This window comes from Salvelinus alpinus, chromosome 6 (genome assembly GCF_045679555.1).
Source record: "Salvelinus alpinus chromosome 6, SLU_Salpinus.1, whole genome shotgun sequence".
NCBI lineage: Eukaryota > Metazoa > Chordata > Actinopteri > Salmoniformes > Salmonidae > Salvelinus > Salvelinus alpinus.
In genome coordinates this window covers 51,945,003-51,966,322 of record NC_092091.1, presented here as the reverse complement: position 1 = coordinate 51,966,322, position 21,320 = coordinate 51,945,003, and the positions used below count along the sequence as shown (strand labels likewise).

At 39.7% G+C, this 21,320-nt stretch overlaps 2 protein-coding genes across 7 annotated transcripts in view; both read right to left on the bottom strand.

Annotated features, from left to right (window-relative positions):
* Positions 1-6,888, bottom strand: part of LOC139578840 (coiled-coil domain-containing protein 149-like) — a 37,062-nt gene extending 30,174 nt beyond the window's left edge. For 2 of the 6 annotated variants that reach the window (XM_071406920.1, XM_071406921.1), the window contains exon 1: positions 6,689-6,887. In XM_071406920.1, the coding sequence (XP_071263021.1) occupies positions 6,689-6,739 (51 nt within the window). In that variant the 5' untranslated portion in view covers positions 6,740-6,887. Of the gene's footprint in view, positions 1-904; positions 1,494-1,540; positions 2,125-2,181; positions 2,728-4,005; positions 4,154-6,688 lie in introns of those variants that run through there. The other 4 variants (XM_071406922.1, XM_071406924.1, XM_071406923.1 and 1 more) reach the window with 4 other exon arrangements.
* A 668-nt stretch (positions 6,889-7,556) lies between these two features.
* LOC139578839 (leucine-rich repeat LGI family member 2-like) lies at positions 7,557-19,004 on the bottom strand. The gene is made up of 8 exons (XM_071406919.1): positions 18,635-19,004; positions 18,300-18,371; positions 17,541-17,612; positions 17,160-17,231; positions 13,087-13,158; positions 11,696-11,865; positions 10,938-11,102; positions 7,557-9,335 (listed from the first exon to the last, which is right to left on the bottom strand). The coding sequence occupies exons 1-8, from the start codon at positions 18,919-18,921 to the stop codon at positions 8,500-8,502; spliced, it is 1,746 nt and encodes a 581-aa protein (XP_071263020.1). The 5' UTR covers positions 18,922-19,004; the 3' UTR covers positions 7,557-8,499.
* Positions 19,005-21,320: the final 2,316 nt, after the last annotated feature.

Below are 21,320 nucleotides of genomic sequence, written 5' to 3'. Positions count from 1 at the left end.
GCTGTCATGAGAGGGTCCTTATCGGCCTCCTGAATCACCTCAAAGGACTTTGTGCCTGGATCTACAGCCTTCACATGTTGCCATATGGGGTAAAAACTTTAAAGCTCGTTCAAGCACGGGCGCATTTTCAACCCACTGTGCCTTGCAAAACCTAAGTGGCATTGGGGGATCTGATGATCCAATTATGCTAAGGTAGTGCTCCCTGCGGGCTGGAGTATCCTTCAGAAGTTGGTACATAGCGTGCACTGTCGACTTTCCATTCGGTTTCTTCCATTCCCTTCTGAAACGCTCCATGTTCAATATGGAGACCGCAACTGCCAATGTTTATAAGGTGTACATAAAAATCAAGGAGGGACTTCTCAACCTTTGAGTAAAATGCCCAACTTACATTTGGTCCACCCATGGAGATCTGAAGCATGTTTTTCTTTGGTAGATCTTCGGTGCTCTTCTCAGACAGCTTTAAGGTCCAAAGCAGTCGCATGTCCCATGGATTTAGAATCATAAATTCTTGTCACGACTTTGTCCTTATCCCATAAACAGGCGTGAGTCACACTGCTTTGACTGTTTTTCTGTTAAGGCTCTCATCAAAGAGAAAAACATAGTCCTCCCCCCCAGCAGACAGTTTTTTAGACAACAAATGCCTGAAATGAAGAGCCAAGCCATCTGTGCACACATAGCTGGTCTTTGTTGCCCCGCATGCGAAGGTCTTGGCTACTGCACTGTCTGGGAACATCACTAAGAACAGCACACCTAAAATTAAAAAAAATTAAAAGATTGATTTCAAACACTTATTTCTGTTTATAGCCTGTGTGTGAACGTGTTTCAGAGAGAGAATATGAAAACAAACATGTTCCTAAAAATAATTTCATGTTACAGGTGACAGTTTATAAACCATACCACTCACCCGTGCGTTCACTAGAGTGGAAAGAGTAGTGAGACTTCATCATATTCAGACACCACAATGTCTCAGCCCACAATGTGTCCTCTTTGGGAAGTTATGACGGACTGTCTTGAGGAGGTGGTGAATGTGGTAGTAGTTGTAGAAGATTGTCTAGGTGGTGATGTAGATGACAATGACTTTTCCACTTAGTTCAATAGAGTGGGAACTGTAAGAAAATAAGTGTCCAAGTCTGATGAATGACTAGCTAGCTGGTTAACGTTAACTAGCATTAGTCATGAAACGTTGTCACTAACGACTCTAGTTAACGTCCTTTAACTAAATGTAAACTTTCAGTCAATGTCAGCAAACCGTCATTTATTTTTAAATGTTCACTGTCCAGCTTTGCTTGCCTCAAGTTGGCTAACATTAGCTAGCTAGCACTATATTGACAGGTGTGATTTTGTGGGAGAACTGACTGACATCTAGATAACGTTAGTTAACAACAACCTAGCAAACGTTAATTTTACAGAATAATTCTGTAACGTTAAAGTTAATTTACCCAACTGCGAAGAGATGGAATAATCTAGCTAACTAATTAACGTTAGTAACTAACTATGGTTGTTGTATTCCTTTCTACATGTTACCAGGGGTAGGACCTACCTGCTTTTAACTTGTGCAGTGCCGTCATGTGTGATGTTCCAGCAGCATGGCTCGTCATACCTGCTTCGCCCATGGCGTGCACTTTTATTGATTTGCTGTAGGCTCTTCATCGCGCCATATGGATGTCCCGCGGATCTTTAACAAGCCAGTCTTTGTAAATGTCTTTGGTGAGCCTCGAGTCCTGGAATGTACATTTTCCAGGCAGAGTTGAAGGTTCACTTAACGTTAGCTTTCTCGCTTCCTTGCCGCTGTTTAACCTGCATCATTCAACTTCAATCACTCATGCATGCACCTGACCGTCGCACTTGCGAGGCAGGTGACGCGTGAAACAAGGACGCACAGACGGCGGAAGACACACATGCAGACAGCGGAACTTAGCCTATTACGCGAAACCCAAATCAGCTGCGCCCAAACCATTGTGCGCCATAGTGCATACATTAATTTTGTCCCCCCACACCAAACGCGATCACGACACGCAGGTTAAAATATCAAAACAAACTCTGAACCAAATATATTAATTTGGGGACAGGTCGAAAAGCATTAAACATTTATGGCAATTTAGCTAGTTAGCTTGCTAGCTAATTTGCCCTATTTGGCTAGCTAATTTGTCCTGGGATATAAACATTGAGTTGTTATTTTACCTGAAATGCACAAGGTCCTCTACTCGCCAATTAATCCACACATAAAACGGTCAACCGAATCGTTTCTAGTCATCTCTCTTCCTTCCAGGCCTTTTCTTCTCTTGACTTTACATTGCGATTGACAACTTTCATAAATTAGGTGCATTACCGCCACTGACCTTGTTCGTCTTTCAGTCACCCACATGGGTATAACCAATGAGGAGATGGGTATAACCAATGAGGAGATGGCATGTGGGTACCTGCTTCTATAAACCAATGAGGAGATGGGAGAGGCAGGAATTGCAGAGCATCTGCATCAGAAATAGAACTGATTTCTATTTTAGCCCTTGGCAACGCAGACGCTCGTTGGCGTGCGCGAGCAGTGTGGGTGCAATAATTGAATAACATAGATTTCTACATTTTCTACATCTCGCACGCGACGCGAGCGGTGTGGTCAGTCTGTTACTGACGTTAAGTTACAAAATAATTAAATCTAAAGAACTGCAATTTCTATTCTTGCACAAAATATATAAATTCAAGCACTTTCAATGACCCATGTCTATTTATGTATATTATCAAAAACTTAAGGATTTTTTTCTCTCAAATTAACAAACTTTCAAGGATTTCAAGGACCCATGGGAACCCTGACCAACATAATGTCTTAACAGGGCATTGGGCCACCAGAACAGATTCAATGTGCCTTGGCATAGATTCTACAAGTGTCTGGAACTCTACTGGAGGGATGTGACAATTTTTACACAATAAATTCCATAATTTGGTGTTTTGTTGATGGTGGTGGAAAACGCCGTCTTAGGCACTGCTCCAGAATCTCCCATAATGGTTCAATTTGGTTGAAATCTCATGCCTGAGCATGCACACACACACACTTTAAACCCTCTATGCTCCTTTGAGACCCCTCTTTCAAAGTCACTGAGATATTTTCTTAAAGTAGGGCTGATCCCATTTAGTCGATTGTTTGGTCGATAGGTTGTTGGTCGACCAGTGGCAAATATATACAATTTTTTTTGTTGTCAACTAGTGGCAAATATATAAAAAAGAATGCATGGCACACGAGACATTCACAGCTGTCAGTGAGGCCGCGGGGATGGCACACCAGTATCACCACATTTACCATTAATTCACATCATTTCTACTCTACAATGTTTGTTTGGTTACGGTAATTTCTGTTTATGCATTCAATATATTATTACAGTCTTAAAGTTGTCATTGTAGGAGTGCACACATTGTTTGCGGTGCACAACCTAGGCTACACGTGAACATTTTGGGGGGGGGGTTTATTTCATTACATTTACGAGTTATCAATTTATTTGTCTTTTGTTTTGAGCGCTACTGTCAATCTTGAGTAAGGACACGCACCCGATTACGCATAGAAGTAGGCCTAGGCTACCTGGCGTGCGCGCAAATGATAGCTTATAAAATGTGCCCAGTTGGGGATCTGATACTATTTCTGATTGTCTTAACTCACCATCGCCTCAAACAGCAAGTAAACAAAGTCTGTTTTTACATCCATTGAGAATGACAATAGTTCCTCAAAGTAGCCTATTTGAAAAATCTTTACAGCCCTCTCTCCCTTTTGACAACCACTCAGCATGAAAGGGGAAAACAAATGTAACACTCAGATCAGGTAGAAGGTAGTCTACAGCTGTGTCTGTTTGTCAGGAGCTTATTGGCACGGAAAACTCAGAGGGCCCAAATGATTTTATACAATGTTAAAGTTTGTCCAGCCTGATGGTGCTATCAAAGTTAATAGTTAATACAATGTTTAAAGTTCCTTGCTGACAGGCCATGCATAGCCAATGTGATTTATAGGATATTTATTTTTACCTGGACATTTTCTACCTGCAGGCTACAATGTTGCAGGCTGCAATGCAGATCAGTAGAAATGGTACGATAACGTGGCACTGCAAATGGATGAGGTTGCGACCGCTGGTGTAGCCTATTAACGGCAACTTCAGGAGCATAATGGCAGAATCTTCGAAGACCAGCAGAATCGGGCAGTTGGAAGGTGGGGGGGGGGGGGGGGGGGAACAGGTTTTCTGGTTAGACTATATTTATCTCTAGCTCCTTCTTTAGTAATTTGTTACCTATACATTACATCTACAGTTGAAGTTGGAAGTTTACATACACTCAGGTTGGAGTCATTAAAACTCGTTTTTCAACCACTCCACAAATTTCTTGTTAACAAACTTGTTTTGGCAAGTCAGGACATCTACTTTGTGCATGACACGTAATTTTTCCAACAATTGTTTACAGACAGATTATTTAACTTATAATTCACTGTATCACAATTCCAGTGGGTCAGATGTTTACATACACTAAGTTGACTGTGCCTTTAAACAGCTTGGAAAATTCCTGAAAATTATGTCATGGCTTTAGAAGCTTCTGACAAATGATGTCAATTAGCCTGAGTCAATTGGAGGTGCACCTGTGGATGTATTTCAAGGCCTACCTTCAAACTCAGTGCCTCTGCTTAACATCATGGGAAAATCTAAAGAAATCAGCAAAGACCTCAGATTTTTTTTTATTGTAGACCTCCACAAGTCTGGTTCATCCTTGGGAGCAATTTCCAAACGCCTGAAGGTACCACGTTCATCTGTACAAACAATAGTACGCAAGTATAAACACCATGGAACCACGCAGCCGTCAATCCGCTCAAGAAGGAGACGCATTCTGTCTCCTAGAGATGAACGTACTTGTGTGAAAAGTGCAAATCAATCCCAGAACAACAGCAAAAGACCTTGTGAAGATGCTGGAGGAAACCGGTACAAAAGTATCTATATCCACAGCAAAACAAGTCCTATATCGACGTAACCGGAAAGGCCGCTCAGCAAGGAAGAAGCCACTGCTCCAAAACCACCATAAAAAAGCCAGACTACAGTTTGCAACTGCACATGGGGACAAAGATCGTACTTTTTGGAGAAATGTCCTCTGGTCTGATGAAACAAGAATAGAACTGTTTGGCCATAATGACCATCGTTATGTTTGGAGGAAAAAGGGGGAGGCTTGCAAGCCGAAGAACACCCCCCCAACTGTGAAACACGGGGGTGGCAGCATCATGTTGTAAGGGTTCTTACAGCAGGAGGGACTGGTGCACTTCAAAATAGATGGCATCATGAAGAGGGAAGAAGGAAAATTATGTAGATATATTGAAGCAACATCTCAAGACATCAGTCAGGAAGTTGAAGCTTGGTCGCAAATGGGTCTTCCAAATGGACAATGACACCAAGCATACTTTCAAAGTTGTAGCAAAATGGCTTAAGGACAACAAAGTCAAGGTATTGGAGTGGCCATCACAAAGCCCTGACCTCAATCCCATAGAACATTTGTGGGCAGAACTGAAAAAGCGTGTGCGAGCAAGGAGACCTACAAACCTTACACCAGCTCTGTCAGGAGGAATGGACCAAAATTCACCCAACTTATTGTGGGAAGCTTGTGGAAGGCTACCTGAAACATTTGACCCAAGTGAAACAATTTGAAGGCAATGCTACCAAATACTAATTGAGTGTATATAAACTTCTGACCCACTGGGAATGTGATGAAAGAAATAAAGATGAAATAAATCACTCTACTATTATTCTGACATTTCACATTCTTAAAATAAAGTGGTGATCCTAACTGACCTAAAACAGGGAATTTTTACTTGGATTAAATGTCAGGAATTGTGAAAAACTGAGTTTAAATGTATTTGGCTAAGGTGTATGTAAACTTCCGACTTCGACTGTACATAGCGTTGCATTACACACCTAATGAATACATGACCAAAATAAAGATTGGAATAGTTTATATAATGCTTTATATAGCTGTCACATTCCTGTTCTGCGCCTGTGTGCTTTTTGACTGACTAACCTTACCTTAATTGTTAACAAATGCTTCTGTAAATAAGCTTAGAATGTACTGTAGGCCAACAGTACAGCACCGTGTGAAAACATTTGTCTGGATTTCTCTCAAAATGTACTTCCTTATGCTCCCAAATGTTATCGGGGATAGCATATAGCCTAGGCCCACAAGGAAGACTATGTCCGTAGCAGGAAAACATGTAATGGACTTTATTGAAAACATTTAGATGTTTATTAGTGCAGTACTAGGCAGTCTTCCCTCCCTCCTAACAAACGAGGACGATGTTATAATCGCATTAAACCACGGTTAATCCATTTCCATTTAAAATGAACATGCGTCAAAATGTTGGATCTCATTCCATGTTCAAGCCGTCATATTTATCAAAAGAAACGACGTAGCGGTTCTGTATTGGAAATAAAATACCCTGTACACATCAGTTCTAGTTTGTTGTAGGCTAGCATGTTGAATTTGAAATATGCAACTGCGTTGTAGATTAAATAGGCTACCCGACAAACATTCATATTTAGGCTATAGGAAGTGTTTCAAAAACGAGATACTGTAGCCACATTTATTTCAAACAACGTGATAAAGATACTGACAGCTGTGAGCCGATGTATTGGGGTTGGGATTAAGTTTGACATGGAGGCAGTGGCATATTGAATAAACTCACCTCGCTGACCAAACCCTGCCAATCACTTTCGCTTCTTCTTGAGGAATTCATCTCGTTTGTTTTATGGCAGCCTTTCAATGTTGTCGTTTATCAAGCTTGGAGGTACAGTCAGTATCAGGAGGGAAGCATCACTGTATTTATTCTGCATAGGAAGACATTATGCTATTTCAGTCTACCTCACTTCCGCCTGTCTGTCAGTTGCGTGCGTGCGTGTGAAACGTCAGCAGAGTTGCGCAGCTATCAGGGTCATTAATATGAATATGACTGACCTTTCAGTGTGATCTGTGTCTTCTTTGTTATGCAAATATGCCGACATGGAAAGTACATTTTAATGCATTTGTAAACGAAATATTGTGTTTTCCTTTTGCCTCAATGCCCTGCAATGTCGGTCTTAAACATAGGGTGGTGCACTTATCACACTCATCTTGAGGTAAATGCATAGGTTTAAAGGCTATAGCATACAGAATCAGGTAATGCTCATAGCCTTTGTTAATGTATTCAAAGAATATTGACAATGTGTTGTTGTTTCACAAAGAAAGGAATATAACAGCATAGGCCTACTTGCCCTCCTCTTACAAAATTGATTGACAACTAATCAAGGAATGGAAGTGGTTTGGAAATTTCCCCACACATTACATTTTCTCTTATTCTCATAAGACTGGCTAATACATGTAGCCTACCGATGCACTGATGTCCTCTATTCTTGCAAGCCAGAGATAAATCTGTCACAAAGGCCCAGTGCTGACAAGGCTACACATCTTAACTTTGCCATCTTGGGCACTTTATCATTGCAACACAGACAAATTCTCAGCATTTGTAAGTGCTAGGTATGCTGTACAGAATAATGGGAACAAAAACAATAGTGTAGTAGATTTCCTGTCAGATGCTTTAATTCTATTGCATTTTAAATCCACAAATGTTAAATAATAAATGGAGAACAATTATTTCACGAGGATCTTCTTAAAGCCAAATGGAATCTACATTCAATACATTTTCTGTATTTCTAACTTATATACAGTACATAGATAGATGTGTCTGAAAACACCATTTGTTCAGAACATCAACATTGTACAGAGGTAACATACTGTAGTAGGGCATAGTTAACATGTTGAAGGTAAAGGCAGCAAGGTCATGACACTAGATAAGGAATATATGTGTATTATATAAATGAAGTTCTAGCTAACTGTACTAATGTAGTACAGCATATAATAAAGCATATTAATAAAGAACAGCATTAAATATACAGAAAGATATGTATCATTATCTTGCATAGGAATTCATACTACATTATTGACATTCTGTTTTGCTATTAGCCAGGCACTGTTCCATCATATAGCTGGCCATCATCAATTTCAGTTCCGTTATTCATTATGTTCAGTAAAGGTATAATAGTTGTTAATGTTTAACAGCTAGCTGTAAATACTGTGCAGTTGCTATAATCATATCCCTGATAAGTCACTGTACAAGACCATTGCAGGTATTGGCAGCCATTGTTCATCATGCGGGTTACATTTCACATATTGTCATTGCTTTAATATGAATATTTTGGTTTCAAACTTAACATGGAAATAATTTTACCAATCTATCATTACATTCAATAACAAAATGTTAACAAATGTAAACAAAGAGAAATTCATAGTTTTGCAGAGACTGTCTAAACCATAGTTCATTGCAAATGAAAAATACTAATTTAAAACACTATATTCATCTTTCATGAAATAAATAAATAATTTACTACTCATGGCAACGGGTATAAATGTGTCAGAAACAATAATTTGATGGTGTTAGGCACAAATAAAAGCTTTCTAGTTTCACAGGCTTATGTCGACAATAACATGCTCAAAGACCATAGTTTTCCCTTTGAAGCTGGAGGAAAATAAAAAATTACGCCGGTCAGTGGACACCACATTGAAAGAACGTGGAGACTGCACATAGATATCCTTGAACTTGGAGAACATTTTGATCTCCTCATCCCACAAGTAGATCTGTGTGAAGGAGTAATCGCTGCCCAGGGCCAAGTAGTGCCTGTCCTTGAATGAAAACGGCTGGAGGACCATGGCGCCACGAGAAGGCAGGGCCTGCACCTCAGTGAACTGCTTGCTGGTCCACTTGAGGACTTTGGAGTCCCCGATGTAGCACGTCATGGCCAGGTAGAGCTCCTCGTCTACCTGGAAGGCTTTGACCGCCACCACGTCGTCAACGTTTGGGATTTCGCTGTGCAGTTGGAACTTCTGGCTGCTCTTGTTCCACAGGTAAATGACGGGCGCCTGAGAGCGACTGGCCAAGATGAGGTGGGACTTCCCGTCTAGCTCGACGAACTCGGCGTCCGTATCTCGGAACCACTCGTGGAGGAACTGGTAGGAGTAGAAACCGGTCTCGTTCCGGTCCGTTTGGTCGTTCCACTTGTACAGAGTAGATAAGCCTGCCTTGGAGCTGTCCACAATGATGAAGTACCACTCGCCGGCTATTTGGAACACCTCAATGTCATTGGGTTTGGAGATGTTGAAGACCTCAATGGTTTGGAACTTGGTGAACTTGTTTTGTTGATCGTCAAACTTGTAGATGTGGGAGCCGCCAAAGAGTTGAGTCACGATTACCAAGACGTGGTTGTCAATCAGAACAGACTTGCATCCAACAACAGACTTTCCTGGAGTAATATTTAAATAATTAGTAATAGTGAAATTATGAATGAGAACAAAATGAAATAAAATATAGTCAAATTATCAAGTCCTATAAGCTCTACCACTACTCATGTGATGGAATAGTTCACTGATCCAGGCCCAGTCTGATGACCTGGAAATTATTCAGAAAAGAGCATGCTACATCATCCTAGGATGATACTCCAGTTATACTGAGGCACTTCAGACCCTGTCCCTACCCCGGATTCATGAAATAAGGACACAACTCTGCACAGATTTTGTTGTCAGCCTCCTAAAATCTCAATTCAAAGACTGGTTACCCCCCTGACAGTGACAGGCAGGAACACCCGCAGCCAAAACCAACTGACTATACCAATGTCTAGAACTGAACAGTACAAGAGGTCAACCCCCCTTTGCCTTAATTCGTTGGGGCCGACCTTATATTTCTGCTCATTGATTAAGGAGCCACTTTAAGACGCAGGACATTTTTTATAAAATGTCTTTACTTACACTTTTTATTTTGTTACTCTTATCTTAATATTTTGTATGCTCATGTATTTCAGTTTATATTGACTGCTATATGAGTGTAATAAAAACTTAAACTTGAAAAGAATGTTTCTCAATATACATTCACACTAGATAAGTTGTTTTAAGGTCCTGGCCAGTCAAATGTGTGATTTCTATTGAATTGTGTGTGGAACAACAAATGTAAACTGAGTGTAAAAAACATTAGGAACACCTTCCTAATATTTGCTCCCGAGTTGCGCAGCGGTCTAAGGCACTGCATCTCAGTGCAAGAGGTATCACTACAGTCTCTGGTTCAAATCCAGGCTGTATCACATCCGGCCGTGATTGGGAGTCCCATAGGGTGTCGTCCAGGTTTGCCCGGGGTAGGCCGTCATTGTAAATAAGAATTTGTCCTTAACTGACTTGCCTAGTTAAATAAAAAATTACAATGTTTTTACAAATTAAAAAATATTGAGTTGAGTTTGCCTTAATTCGTTGGGGCCTAAATTAAATTTGTTGGGGCATGGACTATAAGGTGTCGAAAGCATTCCACAGGGAAGCTGGCGCATGTTGACTCCAATGCTTCCCACAGTTTTGTCAAGTTGGCTGGATGTCCTTTGGGTGGTGGACCATTCTTGATACACACGGGAAACTGTTGAGTGTGAAAAACCCAGCAGCGTTGCAGTTCTTGGTACACTCAAACCGGGGCGCCTTGCACCTACTACAATACCCCTTTCAAAGGCACTTAAATATTTTGTCTTGCCCATTCACCCTCTGAATGGTACACATACACAATCCATGTCTCAATTGTGTCAAGGCTTAACAATCTTCTTTAACTTGTCTCCTCCCCTTCATCTACACTAATTGAAGTGGATTTAACAGGTGATATCAATAAGGGATCATAGCTTCACCTGGATTCACCTGGTCAGTCTATGTCATGGAAAGAGCATGGAAATGTTTTGTAAACTCAGTGTATAGTACAACTGAAAAACAAAAAAAATGGATGGTGAGATTTCTAGTATATTTAACTAAACAACAAGGATAGGCCTACATCAATAAAAAAAACACACACACAAAAAAAAAAACACGAAAAGAAATCAAACCTGTGATGTTATCGAAAGGCCTGAAATTCATTTCAATGTGGTCCCATTCCATGACCACACAGCTGTTGTAATTGGGGTCAGCCATCGCCACATAAATGTCCTCCTTATGGGAGAAAATGTCAGCCGACAAAGCCTGGGTTGGAATGGACTGATGACGGACAAAGTCTGTGGGGCAGAAAAGGAACACAACATGATGAACATAACACAAAAATGTGTACAGAGGAGAATTTGATATGCACACAAGGCCACAATAATCTGGCAACTCTCCAAATAAGCTACAACAAATTAATAATTAAATATAACTTGAATTCGAAGAATTAAAGCCCCCATTGTCCATATTGGTAATTTTTGGTTAATTATTCAACAGCAAAGTACTGATGATGTCCAATACATTATTACAGAAAGTAAAATGTATTTTACCATGTAAGAGTTAAAAAGGTATTTGTGTTGTTACAAGAAATCTGATCAACTGTTGAACAGACAACATATATGGTGTGAAAGGACTGTGTGTCATGAAATCTTTGTGTATATATGTAAATCAAACATGGTTCATAGTATGTAGAGCTACTACAGTATATGTGTATAGTATTATTACAGTATCACACAGATGTGCCTATAAATAAAATGCATAACTGTATATTTGATTCCCCCTCAACACACACACCAAAAATATAATTCTTAAAAGGAGAAATAATATAAATTGGTTGGGTGTGACATTTATGTTTGACTGGAGTGTGGAGGTGCGCTGGTTAAATTACCCGTGGAGATACACTCGTCTGGCGGGATGGGAAGGTCGTTCAGGCGTTTGCCCTTCATTTCTATGGGACCTGCGCAGTTGACATCCGATACGGTAGCGTTGGTGTTTTTCAGCCACATCATCAGCCACTTGTTCTCGCAGTCACACTGAAATATGTTGCCTCTCAAATCCCTAACATGTGACAGAGGATGGATGCAGTAACATAAACGAATCCACCAAAAGATAGAATGTGATCACTTAGTAAAAGGCAAAGCTTAGGGCATTCAGTTAAAATAATGGGAACATGTATGCCATCCAGTATCCTCACACTGCAAGAAAATAATGTCTGGACTATAGGGGCTAGTTTCCTGGACACCAATTAAAGGGATAGTTTGGGATTGTGGCAATGAAGCCCTTTATCTACTTCCCTAAAATCAGATTAACCCTAACCCTAACACTTTTTTCAAAACAACCCCTAGTCCCTTTCCTTAGCCCCTTGTGGGTTTTCAGATTTGATGAAACAGGTAGAGATGTCATCATGTTGATTTCATCTATCCAATCTCTCTTCAGATGGACCTAGGGGAAAGGGGCTGAAGGTTGTCTCTGGACCAGGCGTAACATCCCATACACCTTTTCAAATGCCAAAACAACAACACATTACGGGCAACATTTTGCATGAGCAATTGGCAGTTATGCACAACATTAAATAACGTTTTCAAATTATATTGCACTGCAGATTATAAATGTGGAGTTCTACAATGTTTTTCACAGATATGTGCTGGAGTTCTACAATGTTTTTCACAGATATGTGCTCTGTTCTGTGACAAAAATGGCGCCCTATATGCATGCGGGACTAAGCTTGTCCCTAGTAAAAATGTAGTGTGCCATTTGAACAAGGCACTTATTTATTAAACCTACTAAAAACAAAACATTGAGGTATATACACAAATTGACCATTAACTCTTTAAGCACAAGCAGCATTCTGACTGAACTAGCGATTTATTGAACAAGATCACATTGAATATCTGGATATCCAATGAATAATGGTTTTGAATATAATATTGACAATGAGATAAACAGGAAATGGTTGCTATACTCATATAGCAACCATTTCCTGTTAATCTCATTGTCAATATTATATTCAAAACCATTATTCATTGGATATCCAGATATTCAATGTGATCTTGTTCAATAAATCGCAAACCACCATTCCCTGATAGCAAGCTTATAGAGGAGCACCGGCAGCCCATCTTCAGTATTCATCCTCCTTACATCGGGCAAAAGGCGGTAGTCTTAAAAGCCTAATAAGAGCGGGTTGCCAACTGTCAATTAGAGATGTTTGGTGCAGTGTCAGTGCTGCCTCATAGAAACCTGTGGTCCTATAAGTGATTGCTAGCTGGGTTTCTTACTCACAGCTCTAGCAGGGAGTCAAGATCGTGGAAGAGATCCCTTGGCAAAGCCCTCATGTTGTTGTTAGCCAGCGACCTGCGAGAGACAGTGCGGCAGGAGACGGAGAGAAAAATAATGTGTCATCATGGAGAGAGATTCTTGGGTGGAGGATTGAGATGATAGAGATAGTAGAGAATAGAAATTATATAAATGGTAGAGACAATAGAAATGGTAGATATAAGAGATTGATAGATCTGATAGAAATGACAGAGGTGGTACAGAGAGATGATCAGGGAGAGAGAAATGATAAGAGCCGATAGAAATGGTAGAAAGATGGAAGAGATGGTAGAAATAGTACAGATGATAAACATGATAGAAAATAGAGATGGTAGAGATTATAAAGATGGAATAGAATAGAGATCGAGAGACAATAAAGATGGAAGAGATGGCAGAGACAGGGTCTGTCTGAGTTTTAGTGAGGTTTGGACAGGGGGGGTTGGGGGGTCAGCAAAAAGTTGATCTATAAACATATAGGCTGAATCTCAAACCGAACACTTTGAGTACTTCGAGCACTTACAAGTCAATAGAGTCAATCTAAAAATGCTAGTACTTGAGTCATTGATGGCTCCACTGCGCCCTTTGGAAGCCTCTTTATTGAGTGCGCATCCAACGCCGACTCGGCGCCCTTGGCAGCAACTTCTTCCAATGAATCCTATCATGTTTCATAGCAACAACAGTCACTTCTACGCCTCTCTCAAAAATAATGAGAATAAATCAAGATAAATCAAGAAATCTGTAATGAATTTTTAAGTTTAAGTCTAGCTAAGGGGTTTTGTGTATTTCTGAAGTTTGATCATGTACATGATAACTTACTAGCTAAGCCTGAGCCAGTCACTTCACATGAAACGAAAGAAAAGCTAACCAACCAGCTAAGTGCAACACTAAATGAAATTCTCCTTCCACAAGCAAGCTAGCTACCTAGTTAGCTAGGGACTGTTGTAACATCATTTTATCACAATAAACACGTTTTAATGAAGCAGCAAACAGCCTGCTCTGCCCTGAGTCTGTACAGTATTGAGTCTTCTGCTGCTGCGCTTGTGACCGATATACTTGCACATATTTTTTTTTACAACTTTCTCACTGTCTATCCGAGTATGCATCGGTGTCTTCCCCAGGTTCCCAGTACCCATGTTTCATAGAAAGTGAGTCATGGTACAAGACAGATCGCAGGAGACGATGCTCGCAAATGGATTTAGAATTTTGAATATTGCTAAGAGGCAATTGGGACATGGAGTGCGCATTGTCCCAATGCTCCTTTTGGCCAAAACATGAATGATCACTATCGAACACAACACCACTCAATAAAGGACTTAGTGGCCAAGTGTTTGGTTTGAGATTCAGCCATAGCCTATTAGCTACACAATTAGCCGCAACACATTAACTCAGCACCAGGATTCAAAACTATAATTGAATGCGTACAAAGGGATTTGTAAGCAGAAAAAGTATTTTATGAACAAAAAGTAAACAAATCATTTTTGGGGGGTTGCTGTTTTACAGATAATTTCCTACAATTCTAAATGTTTTGTCATGGGGTGTGGATCCTTTTTTGCAGTTTTAAAGCACCTTTTCTGCAATTCTACACATTTTGCCATGACTTATGCCATGCTAATATGATATCTGAGTGGGAGTGACAAACAAAATCAATGGGGGCCCCCTGGAAGTCAGGGCCCCTGGGCACATGCCCTGAGTGCCGGGTCGGGAATTCAGCCATGATTATTGCAATTTTATATAGCTGGCTAGACTAACTAGACTAATTTAACAATCAAAAATGTTTTAACTGACTTGGGCTAATTGAGTGACTGTCTGTGAGTGACATATAACAAAAGAAAAACTGCTGATTCACAACTAAGTTTCAAAATTGCACCTTGTGTATTCTACTATTCTAACTCTCAACAGTAAGTTGAGACCTTGACTGAGGTCCTAAAAAATCTCTCTCTCTATATACACTACCGTTCAAAAGTTTGGGGTCACTTACAAATGTCCTTGTTTTTGAAAGAAAAGCAAATTTTTTGTCCATTAAAATAACATAAAATTGATCAGAAATACGGTGTAGACATTGTTAATGTTGTAAATGACTATTGTAGCTGGAAACGGCTGATTTTTTAAATGGAATATCTACATAGGCGTACAGAGGCCCATTATCAGCAACTATCACTCCTGTGTTCCAATGGCACGTTGTGTTAGCTAATCCAAGTTTATCATTTTAAAATGCTAATTGATCATTAGAAAACCCTTTTGCAATCATGTTAGCACAGCTGAAAACTGTTGTGCTGATTAAAGAAGTAATAAAACTGTCCTTCTTTAGACTAGTTGAGTATCAGGAGCATCAGCATTTGTGGGTTTGTTTACAGGCCAGAAAATGTCCAGAAACAAAGAACTTTCTTCTGAAACTCGTCAGTCTATTCTTGTTCTGAGAAATGAAGGCTATTCCATACGAGAAATTGTCAAGAAACTGAAGATCTCATACAACGCGATGTACTACTCCCATCACAGAACAGAGCAAACTGGCTCTAACCAAAATAGAAAGAGGAGTGGGAGGCCCCGGTGCACAACTGAGCAAGAGGATATGTACATTAGAGTGTCTAGTTTGAGAAACAGACGCCTCACAAGTCCTCAACTGGCAGCTTCATTAAATAGTACCCACAAAACACCAGTCTCAACGTCAACAGGGAAGAGGCGACTCCGGGATGCTGGCCTTCTAGGCAGAGTTGCAAAGACAAAGCCATATCTCAGACTGGCCAATAAAAAGAAAAGATTAAGACGGGCAAAAGAACACAGACACTGGACAGAGGAACTCTGCCTAGAAGGCCAGCATCCCAGAGTCGCCTCTTCACTGTTGACGTTGAGACTGGTGTTTTGCGGGTACTATTTCATGAAGCTGCCAGTTGAGGACTTTCCCGCACTTATCAAGAAAATACGTGGTTATCCCTACTGCCTCTGATCTGACAGACTCACTAAACACAAATGCATAATTTGTAGATTATGTCTGAGTGTAGTAGTGTACCAAGACAGGGTGCCGTCTGCTTTGCTTAATATAAGGAATTTGAAATGATTTACACTTTTCATACGTAAGTATATTTTATCAATTACATTTACTTTTGATACTTAAGTATATTTAGCACCAAATACTTTTAGACTTTTCCTCAAGTAGTATTTTAGTGGGGAACTTTCACTTTTACTTGAGTAACTTTCCATTAAGGTATCTATACTTTTAATCAAGTATGACAATTTGGTGCTTTTTCCACCACTGGTCTTTGTGAGACGCAGAGCAGGTGAATGGATGATCTCCGCATGTGTGGTTCCCACCGTGAAGCATGGAGGAGGAGTTGTGATGGTGTGGGGGTGCTTTGCTAGTGACACTGTCAGTGATTTATTTAGTATTCAAGGTACACTTAACCAGCATGGCTACCACAGCATTCTGCAGCGATACGCCATCCCATCTGGTCTGCGCTTAGTGGGACTATCATTTGTTTTTCAACAGGACAATGACCCAACACACCTCCAGGCTGTGTAAGGGCTATTTGACCAAGAAGGAGAATGATGGAGTGCTGCATCGGATGACATGGCCTTCACAATCACCCGACCTCAACCCAATTGAGATGATTTGGGATGAGTTGGATCACAGAGTGAAGGAACAGCAGCATATGTGGGAACTCCTTCAAGATTGTTTGAAACTAATTCCAGGTGAAGTTGGTTGAGAGAATGCCAAGAGTGAGCAAAGCTGTCATCAAGGCAAAGGGTGGCTACTTTGAATAATCTAAAATACACAATATATTTTTATTTGTTTAACACTTTTTTGGTTACTACATGATTCCATATGTGTTATTTCATTGTTTTGATGTCTTCACTATTATTATACAATGTAGAAAATAGTATAAAGAAAAACCCTTGAATGAATAGGTGTGCCCAAACTTTTGACTTGTACTGTAATTTTTTAAAATTCTAAACAATTACAGAGGTCCGGACCTTGGTGTCTTCATATGCAGTTACAGCCCTGGGTAGAATAGAGATGGTAGAAATGGTATCAGCAGACTTACAAATGAGTCACGTCTCGGAGACCTCTGAGGGCATTTTTGGCGATAGTCTCAATCTTGTTGCCCTCTATGAATCTGTTAATCACAAATGTAATAAATTAAGGGAGTAATGATGTTACTCTAGCTGTCTTTTGAGCTTGTTATTCACTTTTAAAAACATCAAATTACTTATTTTACTAAAGCTAACAACTTTTGGTTTTATATGACAAAAATGAAGAAAGAATTATGGCGAATTACAGGTATCACATACACTAGTGCTCCATAGGCCACCTTAAAATGTGTTTAGACATTGAAGATTAATTCAGATGTTTGTTAATCATACTTTCTCTGCAAAAACAGTTGACTGGGGAGAGGAAGTCAAATTAGTTTGAACCAAATACTCACAAATATTCAAGATGAGGAAGGCCATAGAATGCATCATCTTTGATGGTGGTCAATGAATTTGAATTGAGAAGCCTGAGAAAATAAGAAAAAAATGATACGTTTTGGGTCGTATTAGCCAAAATTCCATAGCATATTCCACTTTTAACATTTGGATGGCAAATGTTAAACTTATTAAAGATGAAGAAAAAAAATATTAGCAGCATGGATGCAGTGAGTTGTGTGCGTGTTAGGGCTTGCATGCGTACTCGCGCAGGTGTGTGTGTGGTTTCAAGTGAAGAATTGAAATCATTACTGTAGTAATCATTTTCATGGTTACATCATAATATCCAGTCATTTAGTGAGTGACGGACCTTTTAGTGAGTGACGGACCTTCGATCTGCAAGGCACAATGACCAAACAGACTATCGAAGTCATTGAGATACTGTTCATAAATAAGGCAATTCAGTCTGACACGACTCCCTGCATGTGTCTCTGTCTGATATAGTAATAATTTGTGCCATTTAACAGACGCTTTTATCCAAAGCGACTTAGTCATGCATACATCCATTGTACGTTTGGGTAGCACCAGGAATTCAAACCACAGCCCTGATTTAGCAAGCGTCATGCTCTACCAACTGAGCCGTACAGGACCAAAGCCTCATCAGAATTGCATTTACAGTTAGTGGTGTAGGCCTGCATTGCTGGATCCATGTATAGGTTACTATAAAAACAAAATATTCTTATGTACTTGCTGAAAATGTAAATTATGTGGCTACGTACAGCAACTGCAGAGATGGCATGAGGGAGAACATGGCCTCTGTGATTTCTGCGAGGGATCCATTTACTATGCTCCTGGTGGAAGATCGACATAATATTGACAATATGAAACCAGCATTAACCTATTAATATGCTTCAGTTGTCTAAATAGTCTGTAACGAGGAAATCATTGACAGATATAAAGTGGGTTATTCTACATTTGTAACACTGAAGTCATTACAAACTTCATGTCATTACACAATTCATGCTTGCACGTTTTTCAACATTCCATGTGATAGGCCTACTGTATTTTCCTTTCAACTATGTGTGATGATGAATAAATTGAGGACAATACTCACAGTGAGTTGATGTCATTCGGCATAGTCCGTGGTACACTTGAGGTCCCGACACAGATAATGGTCTCCTTGGAGCACGAGCATCCCGAAGGGCATCGAAAAACCTTTTTAGGTGCAGCTAGACTGGCTTGACCGAGACACAGTATAATCAAATTGATCCATAACCAATGCTTCGAGCCTAACATTTTTTGAAATGTATGACAATGACAGAGAGTGACTTCGATGCAATCCACCTCTATCTCACCGCTCCGTGCCTTGAATACAGCAGTGGACAGAAGAACACCTGACATAAGCAGATTCTGCTGCAGATGCTTCCCGCTAGGCTTCTTAATTTCGCATCCAACGCAATTCAGGAAGATTTCCGGGATTCCAGGCAAACTACGGTCGATTAAAATAATTAAAAAATGTTGATGATAATATCAGTAGTTAGCCTTCTTTCAAAGCTCCAATAGGTGAGAAAGTTGACCCATATGTGCGATAGACTAGTGATTTTTGAATTATTGGTATGTGCAGCGGAGAAAGGAGACTGTTTTTGTTGTTGTTTGAAAATAGGATTGTAGTGTATTTATGTTCTCAAATAAATTGTCCCCTTTTTTCCCCAACGCATAAACCCACGTGTCCGCCATGGCAATATCTGCTTTTTGTCGGGATACATTTCTCCTTTATAAATAGGCTAAATAGGCTACTGTCCGCAATTATGTTACAGCTCCATGTTTAAACTAAACAATTTGTGACCTCTCTTGAACAATTTAATACATGTCTCGTGATCTCCAATATCGCGCCCTTATAGATTTGTTTTGTCTGATGCCTGATTACAACTAAATTCATGGGCCATCCTAGTTGTTTAGAATATGGTTGATTTACAGGTGTAGGATTTTAATTTGACCAATAGGCCTATTGTCGCAGAAAAATAAACCTACAGTAGGCCTAACAGGATTTGAAAGTTTAGTCTATAATGTTGCATGAATGGTGGTTAGGCAATTATTGGTCTAAAATTATGCTCAATGAAAAGTGCAATAGCCTGTTAATATAACCGTTGTTTTTGCGTGTTTTCAGTGAATTTGTGTAATTCATGAAGCTCATATGTGTAACGGTCGTCATATTCGTTCTCTTCCTCAGACGAGGAGGAGCATGGATCGGACCAACACGCAGCGAGGTATGTAGACATAATGAAATTTAATAACAAAACGAAACACGAAGAACACTTGAATAATTTACAAAACAACAAATGACGTTAAACAGACCTGAACATGAGAACTACCTAAAACGAAGAACGCATGAACAGGAAAAGAACGAACGAGACAGTACCGTGTGGTGCAACTAACACAGACACAGCGACAGGAAACAACCACCCAACAAAATCCCAACACAAAACAAGCCTCCTATATATGATTCTCAATCAGGGACAACGATTGACAGCTACCTCTGATTGAGAACCATATTAGGCTGGACACAGAAACAGACAAACTAGACACACAACATAGAATTCCCACCCAGCTCACGTCCTGACCAACACTAAACAAGCAAAACACATAAGAACTCTGGTCAGGACGTTACAATATGCCACTTTATTTAATTTTAACTTTAGTGTATTTAGTAAATATTTTCTTAACTCTATTTCTTGAACTGCATTGTTGGTTAAGGGTTTGTAGGAAAGCATTTCATGGTAAGGTATACTACACCTGTTGTATTCGGCACATGTGACAAATAACATTTGATTAGATTTTCCTGCCGTGCAGAAAAAATTCCCAGCAACAAAAGAGTGATCACATTAAGATCCTACACCAGTACAGACGACAAGGAAAGATAACTACAGGAGAGGCAGGTTCATGTCTAACTCCTAGACTAGCTTCTAAGTCATAAACCCCACCCATATTTACCATTTATTTTCATCAAATTTGATTTTAAACCTAACCTTAACCACACTGCTAACCTTATGCCTAACCCTAACCTTAAATTAAGATCATTTCAATTAAGATCATTTTTGTAGCCAATCTTACTTTGTAGCTGTGAATCTCAATTAGTGGCTGTGGAATCTGACTGTGCGGATATACTGTAGAAGCTAGTGTAAACAGTGAGGCAGGTCCAGCTCAGATGATGAAGCAATTCCATACTTTTAGACTACCTTAGATCAAATGTAATAGTTCTACCTCTAGGCCTAGACACATTTTACATTTAAAACCATAGAATACTCTGTATAGGCCTGTAGGGCTGTGGACTTGTTTGCAACTCATCGTTTTGATTTATGACCTCTATATCATAACCTCTGCTAATGTAATATATTGACAACCCTAATGGCATTGTGATTGAATTAGGTAAGATAAGATGCATTAACGATAAGTGTGTACATTAAACATTTATAACAGTAAGTGCTCTGGCTATATCCCCCACACAACATATACAGTTACCTCCCAAATTGTGGCACCATTGATAAAGATTAGCAAAAAGACTGAATAAAATAAATTATTCAAAACTGAGTTCTTATTGTATACTACAAACATTTAGAAAATTATATTATTTTTTCTACTAACAATTGGTCAGAGAAAGAGATTTTGTTTAACAAGTAATAAAATAAAACAATTTATAAGGTATATGAGGTACTTTTCTGCATAATATCAGTTTGACGCCAAACCCACCATTGGTGTGCGTGACCAAAGAGCTCTATTTTCATGTCGTCTGACCAAAGCAT

Bases quoted from the DNA above. Each gene is read 5' to 3' on its own strand.
- LOC139578839 (XM_071406919.1), bottom strand. From the start codon at position 18,921: ATGTCAGGTGTTCTTCTGTCCACTGCTGTATTCAAGGCACGGAGCGGT. The intron at 18,372-18,634 runs GTGAGTATTGTC...ATCTTCCACCAG, and splicing joins CCGAATGACATCAACTCACT to GAGCATAGTAAATGGATCCC. The intron at 11,103-11,695 runs GTAATTTAACCA...TCTGCCCCACAG, and splicing joins AGACGAGTGTATCTCCACGG to ACTTTGTCCGTCATCAGTCC.